The 24683-nt window shown below is 40.9% G+C and overlaps 2 protein-coding genes across 7 annotated transcripts; one reads left to right on the top strand and one right to left on the bottom strand.

Moving 5' to 3' along the window:
* Window positions 1–1884: 1884 nt before the first annotated feature.
* Window positions 1885–18051, bottom strand: clockb (clock circadian regulator b). Of its 6 annotated transcripts, none has more exons than XM_044345591.1 (25): window positions 17861–18051; window positions 17649–17757; window positions 15470–15561; window positions 14540–14681; window positions 13360–13448; window positions 12737–12796; window positions 12388–12536; window positions 11697–11788; window positions 11217–11306; window positions 10971–11091; window positions 10666–10779; window positions 10296–10414; window positions 10061–10143; window positions 9808–9914; window positions 9564–9711; window positions 9316–9391; window positions 8176–8320; window positions 7880–7983; window positions 7586–7729; window positions 7330–7488; window positions 6429–6632; window positions 4740–4927; window positions 4512–4641; window positions 3831–3962; window positions 1885–3645 (listed from the first exon to the last, which is right to left on the bottom strand). In XM_044345591.1, the coding sequence occupies exons 5-25, from the start codon at window positions 13374–13376 to the stop codon at window positions 3340–3342; spliced, it is 2688 nt and encodes an 895-aa protein (XP_044201526.1). In that variant the 5' UTR covers window positions 13377–13448; window positions 14540–14681; window positions 15470–15561; window positions 17649–17757; window positions 17861–18051; the 3' UTR covers window positions 1885–3339. The 6 variants fall into 6 exon arrangements, with proteins under 6 accessions (XP_044201526.1, XP_044201521.1, XP_044201522.1 ...); XM_044345586.1 differs by having other exon boundaries at window positions 3831–3965; window positions 17651–17757; window positions 17861–18050; XM_044345587.1 differs by having other exon boundaries at window positions 3831–3965; window positions 17663–17757; window positions 17861–18050.
* A 4761-nt stretch (window positions 18052–22812) lies between these two features.
* On the top strand, window positions 22813–24603 carry exoc1l (exocyst complex component 1 like). The gene is made up of 3 exons (XM_044341880.1): window positions 22813–22972; window positions 23270–23448; window positions 24262–24603. Exons 1-3 carry the CDS (start codon window positions 22852–22854, stop codon window positions 24529–24531), a joined length of 570 nt encoding a protein of 189 aa, XP_044197815.1. The 5' UTR covers window positions 22813–22851; the 3' UTR covers window positions 24532–24603.
* The last annotated feature ends 80 nt before the right edge of the window (window positions 24604–24683 follow it).

Below are 24683 nucleotides of genomic sequence, written 5' to 3'. Positions count from 1 at the left end.
GCTGTCTACAGTCATGCTGCAGGTTGGACAAAATTTGACCTGATGACAAGAAAGTCCTGAGCAAAACTGTTAAAACTTCATCCTGAGAGAAAAACATCAATTATTGTCCAAAACTTTGTCATTTCAATAGTTGTCAAAACCACAAATGTGGAGCTCATGACAGCACTAGTGCACCAGTCAGAGGATCACCACAGTCGGATCCATCAACTGGGAAACAAACCAAAACACAACAGAACCGCTGGAGACGAGTCACGTATAATATTTGCAACTGTTTTTATTTTCAAATTGACCAAGAGGGGAGAGAGGGTTATAATAATAGCAAACATTTTGCTTCAAAATATTGATTATTACATTTGACTTTGGGGTAGATAAAGGAGCACAGTTCAAGAGCAGAAGAAGGGATATACATACATACAGTACAGGTAAGCATAGCACCGTTTTACACTGAATACTGGTGTTCTTAGCTTTGTGTATGTGTACAGTATTATACTAGAACTAGGACTCTTCAGAACCAAATTGTGTCGTGGACAGGTGATCTGTGTGTCTCTGTGGAGGGGAGGGGGGGGGCCTCGCTGTCTTTTTCAAATATCCTACACCTCGACGTTCGACAACTTTTAAACTCTTTTCCCGACCAGATGATGTCAGAAAGTTATTGCAAAATAAAAAATAAAATAAAACAGACAAACAAAAATAAAGTTTGTATTGGTGAAACATTCAGCGGTTCTTTTTAAACCTGTAAATAAGATTCTAAGGTTCTGTATGTGGATGCTTGCAGTGACAAACATGCCTTTCTTTTACTCCCCTCGTTTTCCTTCATCACAAAGCCTGTCAAAGGTTTTTCCATAATCAATAGTTACAACATCCATTAGTCTCTTTAAAAACACCTTTACATTCTTTGGGCTGGGTATCAGTGACACATACTCAAACTATAAACATTTCAACAAACCCAATAGAGTGATGCTGTAAACACACACTAGTCTATAGATGGGTGATGGGTGGAAGACCTTCCTCTCATCTCCACGGTTACTATTTGAGACCGGTCCGGCGTGTCGTTACTGTGATAAGTGCTTGTTGAGCAGTCTGTCATTGTAAAACAATAACAGCAGCCATCTTTCTTCATAGCCTGACTGGTGACCAATGCTCTGCATTGCCTGACATCCAGTCACACATCAGTTTCCATATGAAAATAGAATGGGGTTACAGTGACAGTTAACATGCATACAAATGTTCTCTCTCACACACAAACATGTATTCAAGTTGAGCCGTCCCACACACGGGCTGCAGACGTCTGAGCCCAACCGGAGAGGAAGTTTCTTGAATATTACAATTATTTCTTTATACTGCAACGCAAGAACTGATTGGCTATCGCCAGGGGAAACCAATACTGACCCCCGAGTGATACAAGAAGTAGGATCAAGACGAGGAGACGCTATATTCGCACGTAGTGCAAACATACACACACGCACATGCACACGCACGCACACACACACTCTCACTCCTCTACACTCTGAGACGAAACACATTCTGAATGCTCCTTTGCCAACCGTTACGCTTCCTCCAATCTGAGGCTTTTCTGTTTGATATGGCTTACAACTGCGACACAGAGGCTGAGCTCCGATCCAACTGTGAATTAAAGATGGACGTGAGGTCAGCCCTGCTTTGAACTGCTGTTTGAGAACTGAAAGACAAGAGAACTAAACTGCATGAAGGTTTCTGAGGCCTAAGAAGAGAAAGAAGGATGAAACACTGATGATACAGAAGACCATGAGACGCTTCTTAGAAATGCAGGATCGCTGGTTCAATGTGGTCTGACAAGAGTTCCTCTATACCCCCCCCCCCATCAATAATCATAAAATAATGAAGAAAAATAGCACTTTTTTTAAAAAAACTCTCCTCTTCAGACACTTCCTTTCCATTTCTGTTTTGATAAGTAAACAACAAGGAAGGCTCTAAGAAATCTAGGTCAAATTTTTCTTCAGTCACCACACCCTTTGTGACACTTCTTCCTCTGGTCTTTGCAGCATCACTGTCTAATCCTTCCCGGTCTGGATCCAGACTGAGGCAGACGCAAAACTTTCCACATTCCTGAGAATACAAGTACCATCCAGCAACTTCAAAACCCTTACTAAGTCAATTATTGTAAGACACAAGGGGCATCAAACACACACACACACACACACACACACACACACACACACCGACCAGACACTCATGCACACAAAGATTGTATTCTCAAAAACACACACTAGCTCACAGAATCACACCACAGTTTACAAACAACTAGGTCTTGACAGTGATTTACTGTACACAACCACATCAAGTGCTAAAGTTTCAGGAGGTCGAGGATATACTGTTTGTTACGTATAGGGCTCTCTGACTGTTCAAAAATAATCCCTTCTATATACACACGCATCAACTTTATTAGGGGTAATATCTTTTTGGAAAATATATACGCCTTTGAGTAGTCTGCTCAAAAAAAAACAAAGAAAACATAATGGACTATGTTATTGGCACTTGGAATCACTAAACCCGTTATACGTACAGTGATCATCAGTTGAACTGTCATCTAGTTGCTTGCTTAACATAATTTGTACTTGCAAAGTTAAAAAGAGCCGTTTTTGTCTCAGAGACAAAGTGTTTAAAAACACAATTTCCACAAAAAAAAAAACCCAAGCCCAACCTTTTTTTTTTTTTTTTTTTTAAACAAACCGACAGAACTTTAAAGCCTTTTCCTGGACTTCTTCTTTTTTTTTTAGAGAAGGGGGGAGGAGGGGAGAATGGGGTCTGAGAGAGCACGTTGTTGCTCCATCTTTGACCAGAAAACACTTGAACAAAGTAAAAAGTCATTTTTCAAAAGCGACTAATAAAAGCTTACACAGTTATTCTTTCCATGCAATCATATAAAATACTACATTTCTGTTTCCTGTTAGGCTATATTGGATATTTACAAGTTTTTCTTTTATCATACAGTAAATCTGTACAAGGTCAGTCCACCTTTGACACACCTTCCAAAACAAAAACAAAAAAAAGTCTGTCGTTACCATGGCGATAAGGTGTTCTCTGGATTTTTGTTAAGTTTCCACGGAGACTGGAGCTCCCTCACAACCCCACCTCAGATGAGGGAAAGGGGGATTTGAATCCATCCTGTTGCCATGGTGACAATCTTTGGTGAGTTCCTTGTGGACTCACTTGGTTTCTCCTCTTTCCTATGATTGGTTTCTTTCAGATGGAGGAAGGGAGGATTTTTGAAGAGGGGGGGGGGAGGAAGTTTGTGACAGCCAGACAAACAAAACAAACGTACGCAGCAGTAATCCCTTCAGAGTTTCTATTCCCGGGACTTTACTGCGGTTGGCTGCTGACGCTGTCAGTCCTGTGTGATGACGAGGCTTTCTGCTGTTTCTGGGGTTGTGGTTTGAGCTGCTGCTGGTGCCTCTGGTGGTGAGATTGTTGCTGCTGTTGTTGTTGTTGTTGTTGTTGCTGCTGTTGCCGCTGCTGCTGCTGTTGTTGTTGTTGTTGTTGTTGTTGTTGTTGTGGTTGTGGTTGCTGTTGGTGTGTCGCCTGGGTGAAGGTGCCCTGTTGTTGGAGTGGGAAAGCTGCCTGCAGAATCAGCTGGGTAGACTGGTTGCTATGGAGAAGACGAGTGCCCTGACAGAACAAGAGAGCAAAAATATTAGAGAAATAAGCCATGAACACATTTAGATACTGTAGTTATAGATCATAATTACTAACTGTAGCAGAAATATAACTCTAATAAAACATAAATAGTATCATATCTGTCCTTACAGACACCTCTTTAAATCAACACATCATCTGCTGCCCTCTACTGATACCTGTAGAAATTGCTGTTGTTGCTGCTGCCCCTGCTGGCCGCTCTGAGCCACTACAGCCGTCTGGTTTTGGCCGTCGGGCTGACCTTGTGGAGGTTGGGCTGGCTGAAGAGTCAGAGTCTGGGTTTGTCCTCCCTGCTGAAGAGACACACCAGTTAATAATGGAGAAAAAAAAACAAGGAAGATCTCAGCAATGTTTCTTTTGTAATATTTTAGGCAGTGGGAGATAAACCAGCATCCTCTTCACATCTTCTTATTATCTGTTCTGTTCTCTACAGACAGACTGAAGGTGATGGATCGTATATCATATAAACTTTGTAAACTTCTAGTCTCTTGTTCTTTTCATTTGAGTCATTGAAGAGTTGACAAGAGTAAAGTAACTTTAAACAAAAAGAGGTTTTTCAGACCACACTGCTCTATTTTCTTGATTTACCATCAACTCACTATATTTTCTTTTCAACCTTTCAAGACTTAAAATATTCAGAGGAGATTATCTGAGCAAACAAGCAGATTTTCCCCACAAACTCAACAGGCTCTAAAATGTCTCTTCAACACTCTCACGGCCTCCAACTATAACCACAGTCTGTTGGCGCTGAGCAGCCTCACACATGATGGATGAGCTCTAATGAGACTAGAGCTCATTCCTCAACGTTTCTTCTATGTCTCACACAGCTTTGTCCTTACCTGTTGCCCACCGAAGGGGTTGTATGCGGTGACCACTTGTCCCATGAACATGGAGGTGGGTACCATGACGGCGCCACAAGCCATCGGAGCTGTTACGAGTTTGGTCACCAGCTGCTGCCCTGCTGGAAACCTGGAGAGAGTGAAATGGAGAAAAAGGAGGGTAGTGCACCAGCTGGGTTTCAGATGGGTTTTCTGCTTACTAAGGAGAGCTGCTTCTCGTCCTCTTACCGGATCTGTCGGTCCTGTGTGAAGGTGGCCACGGCTGTGCCTTGCTGAGTGTTGTTCTGCGGCAGGCTGGTGCTGATCTGCAGCACGTTGGGCTGTCCTGGCTGGGAAATCATCATGGTGTTGTAGAGTGGGGCAGAAACAGAGCCCTGGGGCTGGGCCTGCGGAGGCTGCTGAGGCTGGCGTTGGGGCTAGAGAGAGACAACATGTGGGGAGGGAAAGAAGAGTTTCTTCAAAAAAGCAAAGGATAGATTTTTATGAATTTAATATACATGGATGTTCAATCACTCAGCACCCATGAACCCCCTGAACGTGTTCGATCACATCTCATGTAAAGAAAAGTGTAACTGCAGCTACCGAGGACCAGTCTGTAAAGGCTTCCTGCTGTTTTCTTTGTTTTGTGTTTACACAAGTGCACAGAAGGTTCACACTCGTATGTGTCTGTTGTGAGAGAGATTTAAATAGTGGTTATCATTTTTTATATTATATATGTTACAAATGTTTTCAAACTATGTTTGTTCTCAGTGTGATGATCCCAGTCACACTGTGCTTGATGACTAGTTGACCTCTGACCTCTGACCTCTGGGGTTAGCTGCAGATATCTTTGCCTCCAGCCTGTTTTAGACATTGTGGGGATCATGAGGTACCCAGACCAGCTCATTTGATGGATGTCCTTGTTTCAAGTCATGGACCATTAGGTCTCTATGCCATCATCATATGACCATATTTGTCCATTGAAGGACCTGAGTCTCGAACTTTGCTTCTGGAAAGGTATAAAGTGCTTTGGTTTGTGCTCAATCTTTAGAGAGAGAGAGAGAGAGAGGGAGAGGGAGGGCCGGCTGAACAGAATGCTTTCTCTCCAGAAATACAAGATAAGATAAGATTGTATTTTTGTTTTGTGTTTTGTTTTTAATGCTGGGAGTCTCTTCTGGTTTTTGTCTGTGCAGGTCATTTCTTTATGAAACGGGACTGATTTCAATACATGGAAATATGTTCATGTGCTGTGTAGGACAGAGTATAAACTGTAATAGTTTTAGTAGTAAATCAACATAATAAACAGTTTTACTCCAACAGGAAATGATGCAATGCTCGGCCCATCAAATCTCAACCAAACTGAAACTGTAGAATAAAACTGACAATAAAAACTTCTTCCTCTATTTCTGTCCATCAACGAGACACTTTGAATAAACTTAGTTTTGTCTTTTTTTAATGAACACTTTGATTTTTATATGTAGTATGAATGTTTAGGTGCTGCCTTTGTCCTGACTCTGTTTTGAATTAACATTATTGTGAAATGACAAGCTGATCATTATTTCTCAATAGAGTACGGGGTGTGTGTGTGTGTGTGTGTGTGTGTGGGGGGGGGGTGGGGGGGGGGGTCTCCAGGTTACGGTAAATATGACAGTTTGTGTTTTTCAGTCTCTCACATGATGACTCTCTATCAGCCCGCCCTGTGGCTGTAAACATTACAACTCAACTGCATTTTGTGTAGTTTGTGAAATTGTCCAATAAATGTGACCAAAAGTGTCAAAGTTCACACCAGATTAGTGAACTGAGAGGACACTGAACACTGAATACTGTCTGAGCTAATTTAAATGAAATGAAGAGAAAAATAAAATGACAAATGATTTTCACTGAGCATGTTTTCTGTGTGTGTGTGTGTGCGTGTGAGTGTGCGTGTGTGTGTCTTACCTGTGCGAGGGCGTTGGTCTGTTGCTGCAGGCTCTGCTGAGGAGGAGGAGGAGCCTGCTGCTGGATGGTGAGCTGCTGAGTTCCTGAATGGACAGGGTTAACTGCCGTTTGCTGCACTTGATTGGTCAAAGTAGTCGTCTGCTGGACCGCCCCCACCTGAGGGAGCTGCACGTTCATCGCCCCCCCCTGCTGCTGCAACAACATCTGTAAAGGAGGGAAATATCCACAGTCAGGCCAAAGTCATCTGTCTGTCCAGGTTCACACTGTATGCACTTATTTTGATGCATTTATTTGCCCGATTTAAAAATGTGATTATTATAATAACAGAATAATTTACTGGGGAAAAAAAACTTAACAGCGTGCAAACTCACGTTGTAAATCTCTGTCTATTATTGCTGTTCCCTCTGAATAGAACTAAAATAATACATAATGCATGATTGTAGATGTAGGTCGAAGCCAGGTACAACAAGAGAAAAAGACAAACAATACACCTAGTGATGTTTTAGAGAAAGCTTTCATGCTAGCTTTGTTCCAGTGAGTCGGAGCGAAACCGAAGAGCTACAACTTAGTTCTTCATCTTTCCAGCATCAATGCTGTGAGAAAGAAACTAAGGAGGCTGCAACCTTTCAATTGAATTATCTCTCTGATTTATTGTTGAAAAACATATTTTTTCCAGTAAAAGGTCATACTATGTTATCATATGTAGTCTGTGGTCTGTGTCTTTCTTCTGCCCAACTCTAACTGAATAAGACTGAGGACAGAGACAAAGACAGATGAGAGAGGAGAGAAATAAAATGAGGGAAGAGAACATTTTAGATGATGACACCAAACATTACAACTGTTTCATTTCAGTCAACACACTGTGGACTAAATGTAACTCATATACAACAAGCAGACTCACCTGTATGCCCTGTCCTTGGACTCTCTGCAGCTGCTCTTGGATGTGTCTCAGCTCCTCCTGCTGTCGCTGAATATTAGCCTGAATCATTCTGGTCCTTTGCTCCAGCTGCTCCTTTAGGTGCTGCATAGCATTCACCTGCGCTGTGAACTCCATCACCGGCTGCAGGTGGAGAGAAAAGAAACAGGTCACTGACTTCAGCAGTATTAACTACATGGAGACGCAGTTAAACTCCACAGAACGTCGTCTTCAGTCTTACCTGGACATTTGTCTGCAGCTGCTGTGGTTGTTGTTGTTGCTGCTGCTGTTGTTGCTGCTGTTGCTGTTGTTGTTGTTGTTGTTGTTGTTGTTGAGTGATCATGCCTGGAGTTACACTCTGACCAGTGGTTTGTGAGCTCATTGACTGCAAACATGGAGGAAAACAACTGTTACATTTCATTGACTTCACTGTTATAAAACAGCATTAAGTGCTAAAAATTAAATCTCCACGTGTGACTCATGGTCACAAAAGATCATCTGTCAAAACAGGAAGTTATGATCAATGAAGTCCCACCTGGCTGCTAATGGATGAGCGCCGCTGTGATGTCATCTCCATGGTGGAGGCCAGAGACTGGCGAGGAGGCGTCGCCGTGTCCATATGTAGCTTGGAGGCTGTTGCTGCAGAGGAGAAAGCATCGATGAGTAAGAGTCCTACTCAGACACTGACGATGATGTCTGATCTTCCTGCAGGGCTTCGTCATGCATCTTTAGAGCATATGTACACTATATCTGATTAGTATTACATGTATGTCTATTAATAGTGAGTGTGTTTGTGTGTATGTGCATGTATGTGTACACATGTGTCCTTACAAGTGCAAGTGTTGTCAGAGACATGCGATGAGGACTTGCGGGAACTACGTGAGGAGGTCGAGGGCGTCCGACTGCGGTCAAATCGCTCCAACGCCTCCTTGAGACTGGATGTATTCAGCTGTGACTCTGAGCCGGAGTCCTGACTCTGGAAATAACCAAGCAGACACAAAAATACACTTGATACCTGATCATTCAACAATCATTTCACACTGTACGCTGGTAAAAATAACAGGCCTAATGGACAAGTGAGCAAAGGGTCATTCCGGATAAAATCCATGAAATTTGAACCCACAAAAACATACTGCAGAGTGAATATACTCCATATACTACAGACAGCTACTCTACCAAAGATTAATAACTCAAATAGGCCATTTATTCACAAGTGCAAGTGTTTCACGACAGGAAAATTGGATTAACGTAAGATTAACAGCCACGATCCTAATTACCAACATGCAAAGGTTGATTTATGATACACAAGTATGTGTTGTTCTCCTCTTGATGTAATCACAGCCCCGTTCATTTAGAAAGCATCCCAGGACAGCTGATTGTATTACAACACATATATCAGCTGTTTGGGTCAGAAAGTGCTGCTGCGGCATAATACAGAGCAGCATGTGGAGGGATACGGAAGTTCTACGGTTGAGAAAACGTAGTGCCAAAGGAAAGAGCTGTCAGATGGAGAGTAAAGCAGTGAGACTTTTCTAATTATAGCACAACACTTACTGATATTGATTTTTTTATTTTAGGTGTGTGAAATACATCTGGCTGCTGGTCCACAGCAGTACATCACTGATTACTGCAGGTACACTGACTGACTATAGAAAACTACCTCATACACCCACTACACACAATCTGAATTATCCCTTTAAAAAGAAGTGGATGGATAACAGATGGGGGGGGGGGGGGGGCTTTTAACTTCTTATTTATGTGAAAATTTTCATTACATATCTAAGAATATGATGTCTCTTAATAAGGCTGAATATATTATTATTTTGTATGTGTTGTATATTGTTAGTAAAGAATCAATCCATCAATGTTTAACTAGTAATCATTTACTTCACAAACTCAAATCTATAGTTTTTAAAAAAATAAAATAATAATTACTCTTGATTGGTATTAATATATTTAGTCATTTCTTACCTTGTCCACAGTGACCTCTGGGTTGGACTCTTCGATGCCCAGCTCCCTGCGCTGCTCCGCTCTCACCTCCGCATAGCTGCAGACACAACAGGAGAAAGAGCAAGAAGGTGGTTTATATGAAGGAGAAATGTCACCAGTCAATAGATGATAGAAGTGGATATGAGGAGTCTTGTCTAATGATCTCATGATATGTTTAATGATCAGAACAAAGTGGACCATCACTAACAGCTATAGAAAGCTGGCAGTACCTGACTACTGTGTGTGTGCAGACGATAAATTCAGGCCGTGAGTTCCACTGGTGATAGGTGATGTAGTAGTGTGTCTGCAGCCATATCCACTGTTGACCCTTAGTCAGGAAACGGTAGTAGCAAGACTTCCCTTTACCGTACTGCATCACTGAACAGGGCAGAGAAGCAGCAGAGACATGAGAACCAACAGACAGAAAGGCTTTCACAAAGCTGAAAGTGAAAGTGTGTAAGTGTGAACCCTCACAGTGTTCATGACACTTGGCTAGCGTCTCCAGGTCGTCCACGTGGTAATAGTCGTACCCTGATGTTCCCAGAACCTCGAATGGCAGGTAGCCTATGATTGGTGGAGCTCTGAAAAGAAGAAACGGCATCATTATGAGTCAGAAGTTAGAAGATGCTGTCGGGTTTCAGCAGCTCAAATATAAAATATGTCAATCAGATGAGCATCTCATAAATGTTAGTGGATATTATACACCAATAAATGTGTCTGTGTTTACCTGTGGTCTAAGAAGAGGAACTTCCATTCAAGACTGTGTCTGGATGTGAATTCTTCGTTGGGCTCTTCCACCGTACACATCTCCTAGAAACAGGAAAACAACAAGTTTCACATAACCAGGAGAAACATTTGGTTTGTTTCTTTCTTAATGGCATCAATGTGGCAGCTTCATTCAATAACCAAATGGTATACTGAATAAACTGATGAATTATTTGTGTGTGTGTGAGTGTGAATACCTTGATAAACTGAGGTTTGGCCAGCCGGACAGTGGCCACGAAGCACACCTGGTCGTCAAACGCAGGCTGTAGCGATCGCTGTAACACCCCCGCCAGACCGTTCCTCGTCACATTGGGAACTAGGCAACAGAAAACAGAGCGTTACTCTGCCAGTCAACACCACTGACTGAGGACTATGTAATAATTAATAAACTATATTAAAATATAGTTTCATCATTTTTTCTTCAAATAGGTCAGACACACAGAGTTTGTGTTCTGGTGCACGTTGCCATGAACAAGCTTGTAATGTGAAATAACAAGAAAATGTTCTGACTGTCGGCTCCATTTAGTGCCATTTATCTGCTTCAGTATGTTCAGATGTGTGTCGTACCGTTGTTAAGTGACTTGAAGTTGCCGATGAACTTGACATATTCGTAGACGGGGGATTGTTTGGGGTCGATGGCCCCTCGCAGCATATGACAGCAGAACTCCATGCAGTTCTTAGCTGGAAAAAGAGATAAAAACACACAATTTAGCAAAAAACTAATTAGTGTGACATCCAGTAAAAACCTTGTTCATGTGTTCAGAGTGATGCGTGGTGCTCTACTGATCAAACACTTGAATAATGATGACCTCCTTCAACCTCACATACAAACACACAGTACGGTGCAGGTAACATGACGGAGTGTTACTGACTCTTTAAGTAATCGGAGCTGAGGCCCTCTTGGTCAGTGGGGTGTGTGGACAGAGCCTTGTACACCTCAGAGTGTTCCCCGACTGGCAGAAAGTTTAACAGGTTCTGGTCCACCAAGTCCGCCTGGACAACAAACACACACAGAAATGTATGAGAACCTGACCTGGTCATCCAGACATGTTTAATCTGAACAACACAAAAAATCCTGTTAAAGCTTGTTCTATAATATTCATGCTAGTTTTACTCACCGGTAGGTGTTCTAGTAGTGAGGTGATGCTCTCAGAGACGTAGAGGATGTTCCCATCAGTCATTATTGCTATAAAGAACCCGTCCAGAGCCTGATGATGCAAGACAGGACAAGGAGAAAACTCTTTAACGTTGTGCTTCAGCAGTAGAAGTTCAAATGGACTTTTCTTTAAATCAGAAGATATTTAAAATGGTAATTTAAAACTAATGAAATGATTCAGGATCTTTTTTTAAAATAATGCAAATTCAACAGGTCATTTTCACAGCAGGAGAAACGCAGGTGTTATTACTAATAACATTGTCTCAGTGAGCCGACACGCACAACACCAGCAGCACCCTGAAACTGAAGCAGCTTAATGCCCATCATTAGTTTGATTATTTACACCTGTGATGTGTCAAAATGTCTTCCATTTGTTCAGGTGAATCTGAAATGAACCACAGCAGTAAAATAACAGTGAACATAGCTTCTGTGTGTTTCTGACCTCCAGCATGAGCTGGGTGAACTCCTCGTTGCTAAGAAACGGAGGCTTCCAGTCCTGCCTGATCTCACTGGACTCCGACTGGGCGGCGATTTCTGAAGGTGGAGAAATAAAAGCAATTTGATTTTTTTTCATGAGGAAGTCTTTTAGGAAAAAGCAAGTAAGAAAAACATGAACAGGTGACAAGACGGCAGAAAAACAAAGCCTACAATAACACAAGACAACAGGCTATAAAAATGTATTGATAGTACAAGGCTCAGAGTGAAAACAAGGCAGTTAAACAGAACTGATAACACAGTGCACAGAGTGCAAGCACCGTTGATAGTTAATTGTTCTGCGTGGTCATGATAACAGCGAGAAAGGAGAAGTGTTTCTCTCTTAAAATGAATAGTAACTCATTCTCAAACACATAATTCAACTACTGCACAACAATCAGTTATAGTGAATTAAGTAAACAAGACACGGTTGAAAGGTTCAAACTAATTCCAGGGTAATTTATCCGTCACTAACTGCACCCATGTCTCATAAAAAGTGTTATAAAAACATGTTTACTTTCAGCAAGCTGAACGTAAACAAGCACAGACAACAGAGTAACCGAGAGTAACACTTTCAACCTAAATATAGAACAAAAATGTCCACCAGGTGTTCCACGTAAACACAGGAAGTGAGGTGAGGATGTGAAAACAGAACCGACCTTTGTGTTTACACAGGAAGTCGATGCTTTTCTGCAGGATGGTGGATTTGTCCATCTTCCTCGTATTGCCTGGCAACATCGTGCCAAGTTCCTTGATGAGGACATTGAACTGGTCTCTCCTCTTCTTCTCCGACTTGTTACGGGACACGCTACAGTCGGAAAACACAAGGATTAGATGCTAGATGTTAAAACACATTCTGTTTATTTGATCTAGATTAGTCTGACATCATGACTCGTGTTGGTTCATTAAAACAGGAGCAGGCAGACTGAGGACAATCCTCAAAATACCTTGTGATGTTTATGAATATTTAGCTCATTACTACTCTTAGCGAGTTCATTCATAGTTTACCGTTTTGCTTTGTCCTTTTCATCTTCTTCCATCAACCCATCAAAGATGCTACAATCATCCCTGCGTGAGGACAGAAAAAACACATTTACACACTTTCTCTTCCTTGTTGTCCGACTCGCTGTGTGTGTTGTCCTGCGAGTGCACGTTTGTTGGCAGCTTGAAAGCAGATATGCATTGTTAATAATAGCTAATGACGGATGTTGGCTAATGAGAGGATTCCTACATGCCAGCAGCAGGTTTATTTTTGGGTCACAAAAAAAAAAAAAAAAAAGGAGAGTGAGACAAACAGAGAGAGGAGGAATGTGTTGCGCTTGCCAAGGTTATGAGTGTATTTGGGGTTTCTGCCTACATTTCATTTAATATGGGTCAATATTAATACTTTCATTTCTGCTGATGGATGACACTCCGCATCTTTATCATTTGATGATTTTTATGCCAAAAAAGGCAACAAATCAGTGTTTTCTTTCTTTATTTTCTTTATTATTAAAAAGATGGTAAGGTGTCTCAAACAGCAAACTGAGAGCCCGTTGACTACCAGTTTAACCATTTACGTCACTGGTAGACCATAATAATAACAACAACAATGGCTTCATGTTTTGCAGACCTATGTATAGAGTACATACCCTATGCTTGATGTCATGGTGGCTGCTGATCAGGGCTGTGGCTGCAGTGATTTGCTCTTTAGGCGTGAGGTAGGCATTTGGAAGACCACCTGGAGAAAAACAAACATGTCAAGTGTCAGTTATGTTTTATGTTGCAGTTTAGTGAACTAAAAACACCAGTGAATGCTGGTGAATGCTGCGTACATCATTCAGAGCCTGAAAATAGGTCCCTTGTTATTATTTTGAATTTAATTCTCAATTAAACTGAGACTCCTCCAAAGTTCTCGGCTTTAATTAGTTGCTTTTATTTGAACACATTTGCAACTGCATATATAAACACAGTCATGTTGAGAAGCAGGGTAACTGGATCGGCTTCAACTGAAAACAGGCCAAGTTATTACAGAGTTATGTAAACTTGATGCATAGTCCTCTTTGATACATGCAATAAAAAACTAGTATTATGTGTGTAAGTTTATCTCCCAGTGTTTCAACCTCCAACATGAATCACAATTATCAGCAAAGAGTTCAGATGAGCGACTTCCTCTGGGAGTTCACAGCTGACTAATATTTATAGAGTCAACTTAGGTGAATCCTTAATCAATCAATTAAAACACATTAGAGAACACATGTGAACGGCCTGCATGACCAAACTTCAAACTCTTTCATCAGCTAATTTTAAGTTTCTACCAGGAACTTTCATCTGGTGTTGTCTTTAGTGGCCCCTGTGGACTAACTAATTTTCCCAGAATGAATTTCCCCGGAGCTCCGCCGCCTCTGGTCGTAAAGATCTTGGCTAGCGCGTGCATTTGTTTTGGAAGCAAGTGAAAGAAAGACACAACTCATTTTTAATACTATTTCTTTTTTTAAACGTCTTTGTACTCCCTCGTGCTACGATGCTGAACGTAACGTAAACATCAGCTCTTCCGCTCTGCGTGCCGGAAATCGTTTCGTCTGATTTTGCAGGGAATCTGACCTGGTGGCAGATATTTACAATAAATATATAGAAACAGACAATCTACTAACTGATGGTCTCCTTTACTTATGTAGGTCATATAGGAGGCGTCATGAGACTGTTTCACAGCCAGTCAAAAGTTCCTTTTAATAACTTTAAAGTTAATCACAACACAGCTGTGTGTGTGTGTGTGTGTGTGTGCGTGTGTGTGTGTGTGTGTGTGTGTGTGTGTGTGTAGTCACTCCTCACCTCACTGCAGCTTATGCACGTGGTCAATCAACGTCTTTTCTCAGGGGTCGTAGGAAGGGTTTGGGGTCAAAGCTGACGTTGAGGTCATTAGGGGTCACGAGAGGTCACCAAACCACAGGAAAGACATGATGGTCAATCAAACCTGCAGAGCAGAACATCGAGGTCATCCGCTGTCATGAGCTTTTAGCCAATTTTCCATCTTTATTATATTGTTTATTACATTATATCTTTATTATATTAGTTATGATATTCATGAAAATTCACTTTTTGCAGAGTCTGATTGCAATTGCAGCTAACAAATTACTATTTTTAAGAGCCTATACAGAAAAAATCATCTTGGTTATAACCTACATTAATACAAGAAAAACTCTAATATTCATATATTTGATCATTTCTGAGCAATCTGTCACCGTAAACATGTTACTGCTGCAGGCATCTGATTCTACATGTGTACATATAAATCAAAGATAGCTCACTTGCACAATTTATTATTATCATGAGATGTGACAGAGTATAACAAATATTATAATTATAATATATACATATATAGACAAAACTTTGTCTGTTTGAATCCATGTTTTGGCTCAGAGTGTTACAGGTTGGGAACCAGCACAGCAGATTATCACTACTCATTTAACTATTCTGTCTTTTCTGTTTTACAGTGTGTCAGTCAGCACATAACAACTATGGTACAACTATGTTAATTCTATTTAACTAACTATTAAATATTTAATAAAAACTGAGTAAAGGAATCATGACTGAGGAAAGATCCTAAAATTCCAGCTTAATGAGTCTTTAAAGAGTTAATAACATACATCAGTACAGTGTGGAGAACCTGAAATAAATCAATTATTATGCATATATTATCTACTCTTTTGGAGTGCAGTGACCCAGTTTTGAAAAAGTGGTGATTCAATGTAGTGAACTTACTCTCTGGAATGTCTGTTTGTGGGCAGAGCTTGCTGTTTTAGAGCCTATCCTTCCAGGCACTGACAAACCTTTACGTGTGAGCCACACCTTGCCTGCAACACAAAAAAAAACCAGACTCATTCACAAACACACCATTGAGCCTGTGTTCACTGCTCACTTTGCATGCAAATAGTGGAGGCCAACAATGAAAGTAGATATTGTAGTTCAAAACAGGAAATAAGGACTGCAACAAACTATTTTTTCAATCAAATCAATTGTTTGATCTATAAAATATCAGAAAATGGTGAAAAATGCTCTTCAGATTTTCAAAGACACAAACCGGCGTCTTTAAATTGTTTATTTGTTCCAACAGTTCAAAACTCTGGAGCAGAACCATCAGATTAGAGCTGCAACCAACAATTATTTTCATCTTTGATTAATCTGATAGTTTCTCCAGTAATGGTTTGGGTCTATTAAATGTTTTCAAAACAGTAAAAAAAAAAAAAGGCCATTACAGTTTCTAAAATTGCACAATAATATAAAACACACACACACACACACACACACACAATATAAATGTATCAGAAAATTCTCACAACTGAGCGGCTGGAACCATTTTTACTAGAAAAAATTACTTCAACAATTAATCAATTGTTTCAGCTCTACGTTAGATAAAGAAAAGCAGCAAATTCCCACAAGTTAGAAGCTTTCACTCAAGAATGTTGGTATATTTGCTCACAAAATTACACCAGTTAGGGCTCAAACTAATGATTATTTTCATTATCGATTCATCTGTCAATTTGTTTCTCATTTAATCGATTAGTTGTTTGTTCTAGAAACTGTCCGAAAACGGTGAAAAATGGCAATCACTGCTTCCCAAAGACCAAGATGCACCTTTTAATTCTTGTTCTGTCTTCACCAACAGTCCACAAACCAAAGATATTAAATATATATTAATACATTAATATTCACATTTAAGAAGCTTGAACCAGAGAATTTTGGCATTTTTCCTTTTAAAAAAAACGACAACCAATTAATCGACTATCAAAATAGCTGCCAATTCTGTCAATCAACTAATCAATGAATCAACTAATCCTTGCAGCTCTAAAAAAAATGTATCATTTCAGCATAAAGGAAACGTTTAATGTCCAGGTGAACAATCTGACAGTCAAGTTCTCAAACTTGTCCAGCAGTCTCCAGCACCAATAAGACAACAGATCACCGCCTGAATCACACTGCGTCCCAATGAACCACATCTAAGAGGATTTTGTTTTAAGATATGACTGTAGGCAGGAAGGTCACGCTGGGTAACGTTATAGTGAAACCTATACATAACAGCACCCTGTCTGGTTTCGTTGTCATATTTACAGCGTGAAATAATAGTGAGATGTAAGTATTATGTCTAACCATCTCGATGACCCCACAGTGGCTCTACTTTGGGAAGCACTGGCCTGACCTACAGTCATGTATTCCTGATGGCCAGGCTTCCTCACTGCCCCACTGTACACTGTTCACCACTGCCAATGAATAAACACTGATACTAGCAACATGGCCCAGTGGAGACGTGTAATCCAGTCCGACCAAAACAGCCACCAGCTATCAGATAAACACAATAAATGTCTTAATATACGTTTTTTTATGCCACAGGTGTTCGTTATACAACCGAAAGAGAGCAACCCATATAGCTAGCTTAGCATGCTAACTAAGCTTGCTACCGAAAACTGGCCGTTTAGCTAACTCGGGAGATTTAACGCTCTTTCTGTCCCCGTTTACTCCCGCTAACTTACACTCGCTAATACTCGACTGACACGGTTATGGCAGGGTTTTTTTGTTAGGAAACAAAACAAACACACAGGAGGAATATCAGCCTCCACCATGGCGAGCTGGCGCCGAGCCTCAAGCTGTCACGCAACAACTGACATTGAAGACAAAATAATCTGTGAAAAATATTACCGTTGGTCTCCAAACGCCGCGACGAAACTGGAGCCTAAACATCCGCGAGGGGCGAGATCCTCGCAAAAGCCGACCAAAACACCAGAGTCGGTAACGTTAGCGCAGAAATGTCTAAAAGCGGCGACGGTGGAAACATTTTCGCGGCAGATGTATGTGTACACACACACGTTCAGAGGCGTACACGCACACGCTCGCCCACTCACACACACACACACACATACACACACACACACACACACACACTTACACACACACACACACTGGCTGCTCTGAATGTGGGTCACTGGGCCTTGCTCTCCCTCAAGCGTGCGGAAACAGTCCCGAAGCCTCCTCTGCAGTCCCACCGCTTCCGCACGCTACAAAAAAAAAAAAGAACACCGTTTACCGATCTCAACGGCCGTGCTACTTCACAATCGGCGACCACCGGACGTGCATTTTTAAAAAAACAGAGCCCTTTACCTTCCCGAATGATCGACAGCAGCCTCCGTGTTTTGCTCGCTTGAACGTTGCAGTCGAGGCGGTGGGGGCCAGGAGGACTCCGGGTTGGGGAGAAAAACAGGAGGCCTACTTCATATTACGACGTACAGTCATGCGCAATAGAGACAGTAGGGCGCACTATTTTGCAAGTACAGTAGCAGCAGATCGGAGGAGGAGATCGCTGCTGAGTGATCTTTCAGAGAGGGAAATGACTCCGCGGGTTTTGTGGCTTTCCCAGACACAGACTAGTCCACCGATTTGAGTGCCACCTAGTTTCCAGTAGGTTTGACGTCTGTAAATTGATGCATTTAAGGCGGGAATGATGGATACTATGCAGGATTATAACCGTAGATATCCACTTATGTCGTGTTTTATTAAATTCTTGGGACAAAAAGTAGACTTAAAACTGTCAAAGTGTCTCATTACAAATGTTACCGTAATATTAATACGCATTAATAACACCACAATAATTTTCATATTCAGTTTAGGTGGCAGTGAATGGGCTGTGTGAATGTGACATTGGACGGTGGCCAGAAGGGTGCAGAGCAGGGTAGGGATGGCCCTGCTTGATGGCAAGGGGGTTTCCCCTTTTTATCGACATCCAATCACAAGCTCCACAGGCCGTGACGTTATACCTGTACTGTGTCGAGGATCCCCTAACTTCACATTGTTTTTTGTTTTTTGTTGTTGTTGTTGTTTTGACACCAGAAACCTCTTGTATGAAATCATTCATTTTACCTCATCTCCAAACGAGCCTGTCATTCTTATTGACAAATCAGTGATAATGATATATATAAAGGTGAGTTTATTATTGATCAAAGCAAAGTTTTCACCCTTCACCAGGTAAATACAACATTCATAAACAAAGATACAGTAAAGAAATGAAATGACAGTGAGGTGGAGGTGAGACAGGCCCACCAGTAAACATGTATCATGGTTACAATGACCCCTTAATTAACTCCACACTCCAAAATATTACATTACAATACAGGACATGAACAAGCTACTTTCTCACTTTGCTAGCCGTGGAAACTAAATCTCACCAACAGGAATGACGTCACTTTGAATCACTTCCGAATGGAGGGTCTAAGAATAGAAAGTGTTGTATTGCTCCGCAGATTGTAAAGCCCCTTGAGGCACATCTGTGATACGTAATATCAGGCTATACAAATAAAATTGACTTGACCTGACTTGACACAGTTCATACCTACATTCAAATCATGCAAGATGGACAACGTGGCATCTATAGGTTGTTACCATGCATTCTTCAATCCTAATTTAAGAATTAAAAAGATAATAACAGGTAAACTGATGCAGAGAAAAACAAGTTGTAGGTGTGTAGTGTTGTCACTGTAGTGGTCCTGCTACATTATCAAAGGAGTTCTGGCTGTGTCATCCTCCTTTTAATGTTTAACAGTTGAAATGCTATAAGACCAACATCAGCTCTGACAAAGAAAGACAACTATTAGAGAAGCAGTTTATTCTTTCCAGTATTGTGAGCTCGAGTGTGTTAGTGAGTAACACACTTCTTCATTTCAGGTGATTGAGAAAGTAACAGGAAAGGTGATCTCATACGTTACATAGAAACGATGAGGCATTGTACTGAAGCAACTTACCTCATATTTAATGTGAAGTAATACAGTATGTTATTCTGGGCTTTCCTGAAAAACCAGCCGCCAGAATTCAATGGTGGTGTTTGCTTGTATTAACCACAAGTCACCGGTGAACGACCTGCCCTGTCCTGACTGTGATTCTGGGGCACAGGTCACCTCTCTGTTAAGCTCTTGATCTCTCCGAGCTGACATGACTCTGTCTTCACCTCTGTCCTCTGTCATCATTGTCAGCTACGCCAGACCAAAGCCTGGGGGGGGGGGGGGGGGGGGGATCACAACGTACAGTAAGTCATGATATACAGTCCCATACCCCATACCATCAAAATCATTTTCTGATGATGACAATGGTGTAATGGTGCAAGCAATTTGATACACGTATACAACACATCAGTGTAATTTATGACAATATATATATATATACACCTAAAATGCCAAAAAGGCACAATGTCTCAAATACAAACCATCTATGTCTCATAGGAACATAAGTTAAAGGACAGGTTCACTATTTTTCAAGTCTGTCTTAAAACAACAGTCAGGCACCCAATGAGCACTGAAACAGGTTTTATTCACTTTAATAAATCCTCCTGTTCATACTGGCTATTAAAAGTGACGGGGAACCAAATCCACAGTCTTCATTTTGTGCAAAAATGTATTTAGAAGTTTATTAGAAGCTTATATGAGGTTTCATCAGTCTGAGTTAGTCATATCAGTGGATTTCTGACACATTTACAGTCTTTTTAGCATCAAATTCCCTCTTTGTGTTTCCCTGTTGAGCTGCGGTGGAAGTATAGTAACAAAAAGAGGAACTTTGGCACTAAAACGACTTTGAAAGATATTGACTTGATTTGACCAGTTTGGACAACTGAAGCTTCATATTAGCACAGAAGGAGGTCTGTGGATTTTGGCCCCCATCACTTACATTGTAAGTGGATTATAAAGGGATCTTTGAATGGTCAGTATGAACAGGAGGGATGATTATGGCAAGAAAAACCTATTTTAATGTCCATTTGGGCTCCTGTCTGTTGTTTTAAGACAGCCTTTACCTTTGTAAAATCCATAATCTGCTATTTTTAATGAAAACAAAAATGCTCCTGCTTTCACATGTGAATCCACTCGCAGGCTTGTGCATTAAACTTGTGTGTGTTTTCCTTAACGTATAACAGGGCCAACCTCATTAGTTCTGTCACTCTGTTTGGACTCATTATACGTCTGCAGCGTCTCACAGTTTCTCTTCCTTAAACCTCCTTCCTCTCCGTGAACTCCATCTGCCTCCCTCGTGTTGCTTTTTTCTCGCCTCTCTGTCATCATTTTCAGTTCTCTCCTGGTTTGTTTGGATTAGGCGTTATCTGCTTCTTAAGGATTCTTCCCCTTTTCCTGTCTATTATTTTCTCTCTTTTGTCATCTTTTATGAACTCCAGTACCTCCTCCTGCATAATCTGTATTATTCACTCCTTAACTCCTCTCCACAACCTCACATTCACCTTCTAGGATCTCTTCTCCTCGGGTCTTAAACCTCCTCTCTCTTTGCTTCCTCAGCTCCTCTCATCCCTCTGCATCCTTCATGTCTTCCCTCTCTTTTCTTCTGTTTCTTGATTATAATTTTCAGACATATTTCTCCATATGCAACTCTTCTTCTTTTGATGATTACTCTTCTCTTCAGCAGCTCCATCTTCCCTCCTCTTCTTCTCAGCTTCCTTCATTTAGTGTCTCCATCCTTGCTCCCTAAACTACATACTGTACACCTTCTCCTCATGCTCTTTAATCAGAGCACCCCTCTCTTTCCAAACCCCTCCCATCTTGTCTGATAATGGCTATAACTTAATTTCCTATCGATGTTCACGTACTCACCTGCATGTTTGCACAAACTGCAGTATCAGGAATAATAGACATGCTCACATAAATCATCATTATGTTTATATATAGACACACTGATGTAGCGTTTCCATTTAATACAAATGGGAAGTCAATGCAGCCTTTATTCTCGTTTATTCCACTATACATAATAAAAGCTTCTCTCTGCAATTCCTGGATTCTCTCCAATTACAGCACAAAACTAAAATCCTTCCAAGACATACTGGGGTTAAAGTTTATGATAAGTAAGTACAATAAACTTCATGCATTATTCATGTGATTCAACACTTCTATTATTTGCTTCCTTTCCTACTTCCTGCCCATCCGCTCATCTTTCCATCTCAGAGGCAAAAAGCCTTTCAAGTGAACACCCACAAAAACCATCGACAACAATAATAAAGCACTTAGCTGTGGAACGAATGTGACAAATCCAATGAAGCCACAGTTTTTCCTGCTAACAAATCAAATCAGCTCCTTCGGTCTGGTTTACTCTAACGTGGTTTGCTTGTATGGAAAAAAGTCCTCCCATGCTGCTTTGACCTGCGTCTCACAAACTGCAACTTAAAAAGTGTAATATCATATTATCTGTGCTTATCTGTACATCCAGCAAAATTGTCTAGTGGAGCCATGATCACTAAAGAAGTGCAGCATCCTTTATGTGCTTGTAAAACTCCTCCATTTAAGTGCTTCACCCCACTTGTAACTGTTCTCAGAGATTGAATTACAACACAGTAATGGAAACCATGCAGAGTGCTGTGGGACATCCTTTTCCCACACAACAACCGTTTAATCACAGACAAACATTGGGCACAGTGCCATATTATATAGCAATATCTGTATTGGAGTGAGTGGAGGGGAGACAGAGAGACTGAGGAAAGAGAGAAACTGTGTGTGTGTGTGTGTGTGTGTGTGTGTGTGTGTGTGTGTGTGTGTGTGTGTGTTTGTGTTGACTGATACATATAATCACATACAACTATAATGAAGTACTGTAATACAAATCCAGGAGTGAAATATTTTCAGGAAACTCATCGTAATGGATCTTAACTGAAACAATAAAAAGATAAAACCATGAAGAGATCGGCCTTTAATCGGACCCTTTCTACTCAGTCCTTCCCGGGCAGGTTGGTACAAAGACATTAATGAAAAATTAACATGGGTCATCAAACGTGACTGCTGCAGAGTGGATTGTGTGTGTGTGTGTGTGTGTGTGTGTGGGTGTGTGTGTGTGGGTGTGTGGGTGTGTGTGTGTGTGTGTGGGTGTGTGTTGTAGAGGGAGAGCTCATTTCACACACAACCACATACTTTCACGTGGTCTGACCAACCAGAGGAAACATCACCACCTCCTTCTCAACCACTGTCAGGTTTCAGTGTCATCCAGTGTCACAATCCTGGTTATATATATATTTTTCATCTCTTGTCTCTCTCTCTCTCCTCCGTTACGGTTTCTGTTTTTGTAAAGCTTTTGCTCACCTCAGTTCAGGCTTGACTCTCCTCTTCCTCTCCCCGGTGATGTCGTCTCTTCTGAGGGAGGAGATGCAGAGAGTTTTATTCCGACCTGCGAAACAGAGACTGGTGGAATTTATTGAGATTGAAGAGCCGCAGCAGGGACGACATTTCCTCTGTGTCTCAGGTAAACCACTTTCTTTATCATGTGTTTGTTTTGTTTATCTGATCAATTTAAAAGCAGTTTTAGGGGTTAAATATTCAACATAATGCCACTTTTTTTTTTAAAAAAATGTACAGTCTTTATTCTTTAGCAGATAGCACAACATATGACTTTACTTACAGGGAGGTCTTGTGCCAGCATTTTACACATTCTGTGTGAAGTGTAAAGACTCTACTTTCACTGCAGAGGATGTGTCCGCTGCTGTGCTGCACCTGTTTACTTGGAAAACTGTGTTTGTTGTTTTTACCCATTTTTCTGCAGTTGCAAAAAACAAAGTGGTGCAGTTATCTATAGTACAATGTCAGATATGTCAGACACCCAGAAAGTCTGGATCCAAGAGGTCCCACACCAAGCGCTCCAGCATCCAGGACTGCTACAGGAGGAGGGAGACCTGGTCCCTGTACGACCTGACTCTTGTTGACGGACGGGACCCTGACGTGGTAATTAACCAAATTTAATTGTTAGTATTTCCTTAGATTCCTATAGAGAAGTATGGTGTCTGTGAATGTAAATATTACTAAAAATTGCTCCAAACTATTTTTACTCTTTAAAATGATGAAAGCTTTGAAATACTGTAATTTATCCCAAATTATAATTTCACATTGTAACTCATTTAATTCATTGATTTATATATTTTTGTACTACATGTTATGTTTTTGATGTATCATGTGAACCTAAAGAGGGATCATCTGGTTTCTGTTCTCTATCTTAAATGAATCTAATAAGACTGAGATCTGGGAATCAATCATTAACCATTAATCAGCTTTATTCATAAAATGTCAACAAATGATGAAAAATATCCATCACAATTCCTAATGTCACAGTTCAAAACCCCCAAAATATTCAGTTTATTTTCAAAGAAGACTAAGAAAACATCCAAATACTAATCATTTCAGCTCTAAATGAGTCACCTCAACAATGAGATGTGAAAATGTTGGTACTTGTAACATTTACAGTGCTGGAGAAATTAATCTATGTTTTTATCAACAACATAATTTCATAGAAATAAAGAAAGTTGTTAATGTTCTCTGACTCTTTTTTTTAATGCTGTAGTTTTTATAGTAAAAATAGATGAAATCATTTTACTGTAGTCTCGTCATCTCTTATTTAAACTGACTTTTATTAACAGATTTTAATTCATTGGATTCATTGGATGGTCAGTGCACGTCACCGTGAAAGTACGAAGCTCTGATTTGAAGTGCCAAACAAATGAAATTTGAATTTTTTTATAAATATTGCTGTCTGTCCTCCAGGATGACCCCTGTTTCCTGCTGCACTTTGACAAGGTGCGTACAGTGAGGGCCGTCAGCTGCTCGGCCAAATACTCTTTTGTGCGTGCCCTGGTTGCCGTGTGCGACCAGCACTGTCAGACGTCACTGAACCTGCTGAACTTTGATTGGGCCTACATCAAGCCCACGTCCTTCTACTCCAATAGAGGAGACTGTGTTGTTCTGTCACAGATATGCTTTTATGCATTAAATTTGGTATGTCTGTCCATGTGTCCGGTGCCACTGGATGCATAATGGAATTACATAATGACTGCGTGTGTGCAGTGTGTGTGTGTGTGTGTGTGTGTGTGTGTGTGTGTGTGTGTGTGTGTGTGTGTGCAGGTTTACTGCGTATAACTTGTGAGTAGATATTGAAGAGCTCGTGGCTTCTGTTGCACTAGTAGGGC

Source organism: Thunnus albacares, chromosome 3 (genome assembly GCF_914725855.1).
Source record: "Thunnus albacares chromosome 3, fThuAlb1.1, whole genome shotgun sequence".
NCBI lineage: Eukaryota > Metazoa > Chordata > Actinopteri > Scombriformes > Scombridae > Thunnus > Thunnus albacares.
This window is presented reverse-complemented; position numbering and strand designations above follow the sequence as displayed.

Coding starts and splice junctions, on each gene's coding strand:
- clockb (XM_044345586.1), bottom strand. Junction 11,092..11,216: donor CACTACTAGAACACCTACCG/GTGAGTAAAACT, acceptor TTTGTTGTCCAG/GCGGACTTGGTGGACCAGAA. Junction 10,144..10,295: donor CCAAACCTCAGTTTATCAAG/GTATTCACACTC, acceptor TCCTGTTTCTAG/GAGATGTGTACGGTGGAAGA.
- exoc1l (XM_044341880.1), top strand. CDS start 22,852: ATGTCGTCTCTTCTGAGGGAGGAGATGCAGAGAGTTTTATTCCGACCT. Junction 22,973..23,269: donor ACATTTCCTCTGTGTCTCAG/GTAAACCACTTT, acceptor ATTTTTCTGCAG/TTGCAAAAAACAAAGTGGTG. Junction 23,449..24,261: donor ACGGACGGGACCCTGACGTG/GTAATTAACCAA, acceptor TCTGTCCTCCAG/GATGACCCCTGTTTCCTGCT.